The sequence below is a fragment of the Eupeodes corollae genome, chromosome 1 (assembly GCF_945859685.1).
Source record: "Eupeodes corollae chromosome 1, idEupCoro1.1, whole genome shotgun sequence".
NCBI lineage: Eukaryota > Metazoa > Arthropoda > Insecta > Diptera > Syrphidae > Eupeodes > Eupeodes corollae.
In genome coordinates this window covers 157,091,648-157,104,032 of record NC_079147.1, presented here as the reverse complement: position 1 = coordinate 157,104,032, position 12,385 = coordinate 157,091,648, and the positions used below count along the sequence as shown (strand labels likewise).

Genomic DNA, 12,385 nt, shown 5'->3' with positions numbered 1-12,385 from the left:
ATTTTCTTGTCCACATAATGCGGTTTATTTGAATTTATTTTGACTTAAATATGTCAAAATTCCGATATCTTTTTAAGATCCATCCAACAAAAATAAACTAGAATTCAAATTTCGTAACTAAACCAATACCTATACTAGTATTTCTGGAGGAAGGATATTTGTAAAACACTTTTCTTTAAATTTTCTTATTTTGGCCATGAATTGATTGATTGATTTTTAAAACCAGTATTTGTATTATGCTACGAAACAAATAATGAAATGCATTTTTGTTCTATTGTACACAAAATATTCTTTTACTATTAATAAAAAAAAGGAATAGTTAATCTGCAGCTTAAATATAAATAATATGCAATATCTTAAAGTCTAAGGTTTGTTTTCAGAATTAAGAATTCAAAAAGAGATTCCTACAAAATATTAAAAATATTTACTTAAAGATGTGTCCACACCAAAGGAACATTGTTTAAAAAACGTTTGTAAGGTGTGATCAGCAGATCAGAAAAAAAACATTTTTGAAACATTTAAGTTAAATTTAAAAAACAGATAAACACTTCTGAAATGTTTTTTTGAATGTTTCAAAAATGTTTCATTGGTCTGGAATCACTTTTCCACTCAACGTATTTGCATCATGACACCCCCAACAACCAGTGGTCATGGTTCATAGCTGTTGTATAGGAAATTCGGAGCCTCGGGATGTTCAACAGAATGACACCGACCCTCCATTTTATAGAACAAGAAAGAAAAAAAATATTTTACCAACTTTTTCAAATTTTGAATCGCTGCCAAAAAAAATTACGAACAAATTTGAAGAACTGCACTTAATTTTAAATGTCAAAGCGTCAACAGATTAGGAGCTTAGAAAACAGTCAGTCAATCATACTTAAAGAGGTATCAAGGGAATAAAAGTCCCACTTTATGTCCCAACAAAAACATGAAGCAAGCCTTTTCTTCAGCCTAGTTTTATAGACAACTTTGCTAGGACAACTTGGATGAATTATTATTTTATTTTGCTTAAGTAAAAGTCTTGCTATTAAGTTTTATAAACTATACATTTTTATTTCTTTTTTAAATTCATAATATTCATATGCTATTTTTAACAATTCAAATCAAAAATAAAATCAACACATAATTTAAGAAAGTAATATTAATCTCCTATCAAAAGTTATTAAGTCTAAGAAAAAATCGTCAAATCGTCAAAATTTTTTGAAATAAAAAATATAAAACAACTAAAGCTTTAAAACTTTACATTTCTATATAGAGAAGTCATACAAATTATGATATGTAACTACAACTTAATTATTATTAAAATTGGTACTAAGAAAAAATATAGTATGTATAAAATATCACATTTATTAGAAAAACAAAACAAAATATTTAATTAGAAGACAGAGAAATAAAAGCTTTACATACAAGCAATTTAAATTCGAAAATAAATACAAAAATACACACTCAAACAAAAAATGAAAAATATTAAATATACATAATTTTAATCGAGAGCTTTTTAAATGAGAATTATTTCGGGACCATTAACCAATGTAAACCATGAGGCTTAATATAATATTTAAACAAAATGTTGAATGTGTTTTCCGTTTATGTGTCTCTCCATATTAAATATTTGAATTTATTAATTAACTTACGTATAAATTATACAAACAAAAAAATTAAAAATGCAATTATTGGCTGTTAAATAAAAGAAAACTTAAAAATGAAGACATAATGTTAAACATATTTTGTTAACACCAATACAAAATAAACGGTTTGTGAAAAAAGGAAACAAAACAAAAAACCAAAACAACGAATTCTTTATAGTAAATTAATAATATAATATTTAATCTTTCTTTTCTCTAGACTCTACACTCCTTCTTCCTGTTAACACATTTTTCTTCTGACGAAATTTAAAAAATAAAGTACCAATATTATTCAAATTGTGTCCTTAACTTTTAATAATGATAAACAAAAATAACAGCGATGTATGGACTTATTATTAGATTGGTTTGAAGAATATGGTAAAAAAATCAAATACCTATTAGGACCTTGAAGACAAAACTGGAAGGAGTTTACGAATATCTTAATACTGGCTTTTTAATCTGAGAGAATTCAAAATAAAAAAAGAGGCTGGGATGCGACCCACACTGATAACTTCCCATCCCGTCTGTCAATTTGTCTTACTTAAAAGTTTTTATATATGTACTCGTATCAATTTTTACCAAATTTGCGTACTATTTTTTGTAGATTTTATTTTTTATGAAAAAACGGTCTCTTGGATTTTTTATATAAAAATTACGGAATATTAAAAATAATATTTTCTGTGAAATAAAATAAGTTTGAAGCCAATATTTTAAATTTTTGAAAAGCTATTTGAGCAGAAAGTAAACTTTTACCATATTTTAGTACTGTTTTTTAGAGTTTTATTTCTTGTAAAAAAAACTGTCAATTCGAATTTTTAAAAATTTTACCAAATGTTGAAAACAGTATTTCTTATAAGATAAAATTAGTTTGAAGCCAATATTTAAAATTTTTGAAAAGACATTTGATTCGAAAATCAATTTTTACCAACTTTTATATATTTTTTTTAGGTTTTTATTTTTTGTAAAAAAATTATCATTTCGATTTTTCTCAAAATTTGTCCCAATGTTGAAAACAATATTTCTTATAAGAAAACATCAGTTTGAAGCTATTATCTCAAAGTTTTTAAAAGATATTTGAGTCGAAAATCAAATTTTACCAACTTTTATAAATTTTTTGTAGGTTTTTATTTTTTGTAAAAAAAACTGTCAATTAGATTTTTCTCAACATTTTATCAGATGAAAAAAACATTATTCTTCGTTGCACAAAATTGTTTTAGAGATGAAATCATATCTTAGTCGTAAAATTTTGGAGGTGACAATTTTTTTTCAGTTTTATTGATTTATAAAACAAAACCGTTATATTGATTTTTTTTTTCAAAAAATATACCTGTTTGGTATCACGTTACAATATATTATATAAAATTTAATTCAAGTCTCTAGCATTTTCAGTTCGTAAGATATTTAAGGTTAACCTCATTTTAGCCCACCCAAGATTAGAGGAATACCATTAGCTTTTCCGATCAAGCTAAATATTTGGGCATCATTTTAGACAAAAAACTAAATTGGAAGGCAAATATTGATGAAAGAGTAAAAAAGGCTACTGTAGCGCTTTTTACTTGTAAAAATTTTTACTTGTAAAAAGGCCATAGGATCAAAATATGGCTTCTCCCCAAAAATAACCCACTGGCTATACACTTCGGTAATCAGGCCGATACTCATTTATGGAGCTGTCGTATGGTGGACCGCACTGGACAAGATGGTAAATCTAAATAAGCTCATCAAAGTCCAGCGGTCAGCAGGTGTGTGCATCACAGGAGCACTTCACTCAACACCAATCGCAGCACTGGAAGTGCTTTTAAACCTAACACCACTTGACATCTTCTCTAAAAAGGTGGCTGCCAACTCATGTGTAAGGCTTAGGGCCACCTCTCAATGGACCAGTAACAATACTGGACATACAACTATTCTAGACAATTTCAGATCTATCCCAGATCGCTTAGACTATACCACCCCAAAAATGGTATTTGGGAAAAGATTCCATGTGTCCATCCCTTCAAGATCCTCCTGGGAAGAAGAGAGACCCCTGGAAGACGATGCGGTACACTTCTATACTGACGGTTCAATGACCGATCACGGAGTTGGAAGTGGTATCTTTTCGGAACAAATGAATCTTAGTCTATCCTATAGACTTCCCAATCAATGCAGTAAATTTCAGGCAGAAGTAATGGCGATTGAAGAAGCACTATCCTGGCTCAAAGAAAACGTTATATCTTGTAAGGATATTCGAATCTTCTCAGACAGCCAAGCCGCTCTTAAATCTCTCGCGTCTGTCTCCACAAACTCTCAAACAGTCCACGATTGTCGATCATCTCTGAATGAGATTGACGAAACAGTTTAACATTCACCTCATTTGAGTGCCGGGCCACAGAGACATTCCGGGAAATTGTAAAACCGATGAGCTCACCAAAAACGGAACACTTCTGCCTCATGTTAAACAAAAACATAACATAGGAACACCACTTGCTACATGCAAATATCTTCTTAAGCAATATGCTCTAGAAACAACAAATGCTAGATGGTCACAAAGTACCACCTGGCTAGCAACCAAGCAAATATGGCCAAGTATTGACTTAAAACGGTCAAAAGGCTTGATATCACTGAGCAGACAAAGTATAAGCTCTACAATTGGATTAATAACGGGACACTGCCTCATAGGAAGACGTGCTCTAAGGCTAGGGGTCTACACAAATGACTTCTGTAGAAGCTGCATGGACGAGGAGGAAAAGGAAACGGTCCAACACCTTCTATGTACATGTCCAGCACTCTCCATTAGAAGTACTTAATTTTTCGGTAATCCCTTCTTCGATAACACCAGTGAACTGGCAACGATTGACACAAAACGTCTCTCTAACTTTATTAAAAGTACAAAATGGTTTGTTTAAATTCATTACTCTCCCATGAGTAACCTCATTAGTTGTATCACAATGGACCCTTGAGGACGTGCGTCAATGACATCTGGACAGCCACTCCAACCTAACCTAACCTAGGGTTAACCAAAATGTTCACTTTTTTTCAAACTGCTATGGTAAAAAAACCACCCACGCAATTTTCTTGAGAGCCCTTTCTTCATCTTTCTGCCTTATTTTCTGTATAACAAAATTTATTTGAAGTTGATATCTCTTATGGTTCTTGAGCTATGGAGGACGAAAAAACGTCGCGAACGTATGTACACACGCTCGTACAGACATCTTTCTAAAAATCTTTTATTTCGACTCTAGGGACCTTGAACGGTCGAGAAATGTCAAAATTTAAGTTAATAAGTTGGCGCAAATCTTGTAGAGAACCAGGGCTTACAACTTACAACTCTCAACCATTCCTCTTTGCAAATAATGTCAGGAAAAGAGGAGACCAACAAGTGTATGCCGAATCCAAATTTAAGAAAGCACTTTTCGTGACAAAAATTACTCTCGGAAGATTTGTCCATTCCAGTACTCTTGAAATAAAAACTTTAAACTAGCCTTATTACCCATAACGTACAACTATCTAACTGGACCCATACGGCCATACTTAGTTAAACTACTTAGGCCGTTCGGCCCTAAGGTCTACTTTACCTTATTTTATTAGAAAATTTAAAAATGCTTCGGGTCTTTTCGCCCAAAACCATAACGTTCAATTCCAAAAATGTCATAAAGCCCAAAAATTGTTAGTTGTCATTTTGCCCAAAAGAATTTAAGATTTTAAATTTGGGTTTTACGACACAGGGGTTAGGCTTTGTGACACTTTATTTGGACATTGCGATAATTATGACTTCTGTCGTTTCGTAAAATCGTAAAATTTAAAAAATGCCAGACCGACCAAAAGATTTTGTGTTGCTCGTTAAATTAGGGCTCTATGACATTTATGTTGGGCGTAATGACCTTTTTGTAAATTTTGAGTGGTTGAGCTTTGTGATGCCTATAAACAATGAGGTATGAATGAGCAGAGCATGGTGCCCCACAGCAACCCCCCTGTTTGGGATCACTTTACGTTTTTGGGTAATCGTAATCTCGCACTTATCCAAAATGATGTAGTGAGCCCAAGCAGGGGGTTTGTAGTGGCACCATCCCTCTTATACATATTTTAGTGTTTATACACCATAATACTGTGTGCTCACTCTATGAGCAAGCAAATCATTTTGTTTTGTTTCACTTTAACAATTTGACTCATTTTGCTTTCTGAAAGTGAAATGAAGCCAAACATATTTTTTACGGTTTGTTGAGGTTCGAAATTTTTGAGAGTTCTAAAATTTGTTTTCCTTCAATGTTTGCTTTTGGGCGATAACATTTTTAACTCAAAATGTCGTAGACACAAATTTAGAATTCCCAAATGTTGAAACACATGACATCTCTTGGTCTATATGTTAGGGGCCAGTTATAGCTATCCTGGGTTTTCATCATTGGATACAAACATTGTAATTTGTTTGGCAGGTCCTTTGTAGCGTTCATCCAAAATTTCTGTCATTGAAAAAAATGCCCTGATTTAAAGCCACCGAAAAATTTGTATTGACAGAAATCTTTCATTTTAACTGTGTGAAACTGGAATCAGTATAACGATTCGTTTCACTTTTGAACATTTTCCGTCCGGAAAATAGAATAATTAATTTTTAGAGAAAAATAAATGCGTTATTATCTACACTTTTTTTCTCAAAAAAAAATTCTTTGTGTGATTTCCGATCGATCAGTATAAAATTTTAATTTCTAATCAATTGGAAACACCGTCAAATATCGTTTCAAAAATGTTTCCGGATCCTCTTAATGATAGCTACAACTGGCGCCTTAGGGTCCGGTTATAGCTGTCAAAAAAATCCATCAGTAAAATTTGAAACAGGAGGAATCTGAAATGTTTTACTGATGAGCGTTTATAGCAATCAGTAAATTTACGTCATTTAATTATTGTTTTCTTTCGATCATAACTTCGAGCTTCGCACCTCGGACAGTTTTGTTACTGTTGCTTTCATCAGTAAAATTTGTAATGATGTGATGGGAACAGTAAAAAATTGGAACATCAACAGGAAAAGGAAATGGATTTTTTTTTACTTTTTGCAGTCATAATTAAAATGGGCTCGAAAGTTTGCCGAGTATCGCAAATAAAACAAGCAAATTGTTATGATTTGGCAATTATTAAGATTGAGTTTTAAGACATATTTGTTGCACCAAGTCTGAAATGAGTCAACATCATTTTGGAGTAAAACAAAATCAAGTCGAGTAGAAATAACCTTTATTATTTTCATGTCAACAGCGTAAATAGTGACAGTTGAATTATTAATGACATTAATAACGTGTCGTTGACAGTTAAAACAAATAACAAAGGACCAAGTTGGCTCCCTTGAAAGACTTCTGAGTTTGCATAAATGGGATCGGAGATTGAGAACCTGAAACAACTCCAAATTGGTAGTCTAGGTCAAATAATTTCATAAAATAAAAAAGTTTGGAAAATCAAGTGCTTTAAGTTTAAGATAAATTATTTTATGGCTGGTTTTATTAAAGGCTGAAAGCCTGTGGCAATAAAGTCCACTATATTTCCTTCCTCTAGTTCATTTAGAGTTTTAGAAACACATTCAGTAAGATAGGTTTTAGTAGATCTTTCTGAAGGTTATGTTGTTTTGAAGAAAAATTAGGCCTACAATGAAAATGAAAAGAGTTGTAGACAATGATTTCGAAAACTTTTGGGAACATTATTTCTTGCTCTTTTTTTATGAGCAGGAGAAATGGATGGATGAAACAGTGCTGAAAGAGGTAACACCCTTTTTTAATAATGTGAAACCATCCTGACTAAAAGAGATAACCTCTTTAATAAGACTAAATCAATCACCACTTTTGTATTTCGATTTGCGTAAGGGAAAAATAACTATGGACGCCTTCAGCTACAATTGGCTAAGAAATATGACAAAAACGAAAAGGTTTGTAATAATTTTAAAGTCGGCGATACATGAATTCACAAAGAGAAGATAGTTTGAGAAGTCAACATCGAACCTGGTTTTCAAATATGTTTTACATAATGTACATATTTGACACCTTGTTCGGGTTGTTGAAGGCAAGTTTATAGTCTGACAAAAATTGGCTTCTAAAACATCACAAGTTTCACAACAATCTTCAGAATTGTCAGCATCAAAACAAATTGATGATCTTGGATCGGAAAGTGAAACCGGATTGTAAAATAAAGACAACATAAGTCAATATTTTTATAAATTTATCTAAATAGAAAATCAATTTTCTTTAGACCGAAGTTTCACAAATAATGGTCAAATGGTAGACATGTGCATTCAAGAGGACACAAGCGTCCACAGGTTTTTTTTCTCAAAACCCACCTCTGTCTATCAACTCCTACTCACATCTCCCCGCAGTGAATATCGGGTGCCTAGTACCTCAACTGGAGATGGGGTTCTAACAAGTGGAAAGTTGTTGGGGCAGCAAACGAGAGAAGGGGGAGAGATGTTTCCAATAATGCACCTCTCCTTATCCAGACGGCACAGGAGCATTTCACGAGATGGAATCAACGGTGGCGTCTACAGTTCCAGTAAGGTTGAACTACTTAGTGAACACCTTATATAGGGCTTCTACGACATATTCGGAGCCCGGGCCTATAAGGAGCGGTTTATTCGGCTCCCCGTCCTTGGAATAAAATTGACTATCTGGCCCTCCAGGTTGGGGGTTGTGCCGTCGGGTTGAATTCCTGACCACGTACAAATGTCCTAGTTGATAAGCACCAGCAAGCCTTGGATACGGACGGATAAACTGTTGACAAACCAAGCAAACAAAATAAGGACAACGAACTTCGGATCTGAACGTGGAATGTTAGGTCCCTTAACTGAACAATTAGCAGTAGCACTTAACTGCTGCAAGGCAGATATTACCGCCATCCAATCCGCATTATGGCTAAATTCGCCAACTTAAGCCTAATATGCGCACATGCCCCAACAGAGGAGAAAGATGAAGACACCAAAGACATATCCTTCAAGCTCTTGGACAAGACATATGAGCAGTGCCCTGGCTATGACATTAAAATTGTCTTAGGAGATTTTGACGCCAAGCTAGGAAGATCTTTGCTAAGAGCTATAGGGAAGAGCTCTACAGAGTAGACATCCTATTACTCGGACATAATTGGAAGATCAAAACGTGATGTCAGAGTAGCGTTTTTGAGCATTGCGACGGAAGCAAAGAAGATGGGTTTAGTCACAGACGTCTTGGACAGAACGCCACAATGGACAGCTATAACTTAGAGGTAGTTGGGCTGACACCAGTGCTGAATCACCATCTTTAAGACACTCATCATTCCGGTTCTCATTAATTGTGCTGAGGCCTGGACCTTGTCAATGAAAGATGAGAGCGTCTTAGGATGCTTCGAGAGAAAAATTCGTCGGCTTATTTTTGGTCCTGTATGCATAGATAGACAATGGAGGAGAAGATATAAGGGTACGGTCTGTACAGCGACACTGGCCTAGTTAACAGATATAGATCTTATAATAGTTTCGGAATTCTTTGTAATAGTTTCGATTTTGTCAAAATTTTCAACTTTTGTGTTGTTATACCAAAAGCGCATAAAATTATTAAGCGTTTTTTCTTGTCTAAAGTTACATCTTGGATATGGCCTGATGAATGTACCTTTTAAGTGGATAAGCTTCATCAGCTAGCAATACCAAAGGTAGATAGTATTTCTATTTGGTAGATATTTTGAAATATTAAAATGCCGATTTTCGAAGTGAAGAAACAAATTTGAAGAGGCACTCGAATGTCCGAAATTGTCGTTCGAATCGTTCTGCCCCGATATCGGTCGTAAATTTGGTTTTAGTGCACTTGAGAGTTACATTTTGGGAAACCTCTGACCTTAATTCCAAGATACTGAAAACTCTATACTTTTTCTACTGGTTGCAGTTTAACGTTTTCCAGAGAAGGTGAGTGAAAGGTTTCCAGGCTGAGCATCTTAGTTTTTCTCGTGTTGATTTTTAGCCCCTCTCTCCATCCTTGTTGCCGTTTAATAGATCACCCATTAAAATTGTGGATAATATACTGGCTTTGGACTTCAAACTTTTCCGACAACTTACCTCCATGTAAGATGTGACATTTAAACCCATAATAAGTCGCCTCGATAATAGAGATGAGCTTATCCGGGATACCCTTTCTATGCAAAGAAAGCCCTGTTGACGCTCTCAAAAGCCTTCTCAAAATATGTTCCTAAACCAATTTTTAAATCCACAAAGCGAGTCCACATTTTTCGGATCACAAAATGCATCTATAAGCAAACAGTATTCTTGGCTCTAAGTGTACTCAACAACCACTGACACAAGACTGACAGCCATTTGACAGTTTCGAGTTAAAATAAAAATTCAACTAATCACTCGGTAAAATAAAAATTATGAACTTCATTCTTCAAAATACTACACCAAAAAATTGAGTTTTTGTTCAAAAATTGGTCAGAAATCGAAACGCAAACAACAATCCGTTAAAAATGGGTAAGTTTAGAATGGGATGTGATTGTGGTGAGCCCAAAACAAAAACATTAATTGAAAACAATTTGCAATTCATTTGTATGGGGGCGTAGAACTTAACACGGCCAATTTAATTTCTTAATAATCTTAATTAAACTTTATTTAATTTTATGACACTATATAGATACAAAAGATTCTCCATCGGTGAAGCTTGAGAAACATCTAAAGCTCCTCAAGGAAGAATATACCAAATTGCAACGCAGCTATGCAGATTTGGAGCGAAAATATAGCAAAGTTGTGGCATCGTCGGGAGATGCTTCGGAAATCGGGGAATTCAGTAGTTTTGTGTCACGTCTCGTTATGATGGTGGCTTCCTTGTACGGTCGGAGCACTTATTCAGATCTAACAATCAAGCTAAGTGGAAAAACTATGCCGGCACATAAGTTTGTTTTGAATGCCAGATCAGAGGATTGGCGCGAAGAAAATCTGGCTGATGCAACAGAACTCGATTGGACTGATTTGGAAGATGACATTGGTTTTGCCTTGTTGCGTTGGATCTACACTGATGTGATTGATTTACAGCATGATAGATTAGCTTTGGGTCTGTTACGGGCTGCACATAAATTCAAGCTACCTGGGTTGCTTGGTCTTTGCGAAAAGGCGCTCGTCGCTTCGGTTGGTGTTCGGTCGTGTGTTCGCTTTTATTGTGTCGCCGAAGAAGTGGGTGCTGCAAGTCTTTTGGATTATTGTTCCGGATTGATATCGACGCATTGGGATGATTTGACACCACAAGACTTTGAACATATGTCTGGACCGTTGTTGTATCAGATGCTAAAGAGCAAAACAAAACATCCGTTGCATGCTGCTGTGCGATTGCTGAGAGAAGACGTTGTGTTTTTGTGTTTGGTTAAGAACGATGGATCGGTAAGTCTTTTGTTTATTTATTTTGTATCCATTTATTTATGTTTGAATGACTGCAAAGCGTTAAGTATAATGGGGAATATTAAGCCTGGTTAAGCATTTCACATTTGTGGAATCCGTGTACATTACGTGCAGAATTGGGCTCAAGGGTAAACTTTTAAGAATCATTAAATTGTTTGAAGAGAGGAAGAATAGCAAATTTATCAATAAGAGAACGATCGCCTATCATTTTTAGAGCTGTCTTTTCAATTCTATACAAAAGACTCAAGCACGTTATTGGAGCATCATCTCAAATATGAGAATTATACTCGAGTTTCTCACGAATTTGTGTCTAATATGGGATAACACCTTGAACCGAAAGCTGGGTGGAATCGGCTAAGGTGGAAAATTTTCTTAGTTCACTTTGTTTCTTTTAAAAAACACATTCCTGCGACCGACAAAGCTTACGTCAATTTGACTATCAATTTGACTATCAAAAAATTGATAGTCCACAATCACATTAGCCGATCCCACCCCTGTTCAGTATCCTCGATACAAGAACCGACCATGGATAGTGGCATTGGGGGAGGATTACGCCTTTGTGACAGCAGATAGTATAGAGTTTTCATTTCATTCTACACGGTTTTTAAACGTATTAGAAAATATTGGGAAGTCCAAAGTTAGGTAGTCCACATCTGAGGAACATGGATCAGAATCTAAAGACGAATATGAAAAGCTAAGTGTACTGTCATCAACGAAACAATTCAGTGGAAATAAGGAAGAATATAGGAGACAAAACGGAGCCCTGTTTTTTTGTGGATATTAGATTAGAGTCCGTTCACTACTACTTGAAATAAACGGTCCAAACCAAAGAAATAGATATTCATCAATACAAAGAGAGTTTGGTGCCAAACTCTGTCAAATGCCTTCCTTGTTCTTCACAAATGGAACTATCTCTTCTCGATAAAGTCCTTCTTACTGACTTACAGCAAACAAGCTGTATTAAAAACTCATAAAATCAAATTCTTGATTTAGTCTTTTCTTCTGACGCTATTAGTACTCTTGTTCTAGAATCTAGATCAGGAATTACTAATATTGACAAATATCCCCACCTTTGGACATTTTTTTTTTGACTTAAGTAATCACCTTACTAATCACAGTAATTCTTTTGATTGCTTATATAATTTTGATTTCAGAAGAGCCAATTTCCAGCAGTTTTCAGAAGATTTAACCATTTCTGGAATTGCTGATACACTAGGATTTTCTAACATTGACGAAGTAGTTTCAACTTTTTATAGGATCCTTAATTATTGTTTTGAAAAAAATGTACCGATAAAGAAATCAAGAAATACAAACTTTAGCCATCCTTGGTACACGAAGAATTGCGTTTACTGCGTAACAAAAGAAATAAGGCATGGAAAACGTACCTCAAAACTCTGTCTCCAGTCAACTTCTC

The 12,385-nt window shown here is 34.4% G+C and overlaps 1 protein-coding gene across 1 annotated transcript in view; it reads left to right on the top strand.

Annotated features, from left to right (window-relative positions):
• The first annotated feature begins 9,919 nt into the window (after positions 1-9,919).
• The window catches only part of LOC129950918 (rabankyrin-5), an 83,477-nt gene continuing 81,011 nt past the window's right edge, over positions 9,920-12,385 (top strand). Inside the window, exons 1-2 of the mRNA XM_056062873.1 lie at positions 9,920-10,053; positions 10,214-10,953. Coding sequence (XP_055918848.1) covers positions 10,050-10,053; positions 10,214-10,953 — 744 coding nt within the window. The 5' untranslated portion in view covers positions 9,920-10,049. The remainder of the gene's footprint in view (positions 10,054-10,213; positions 10,954-12,385) is intronic.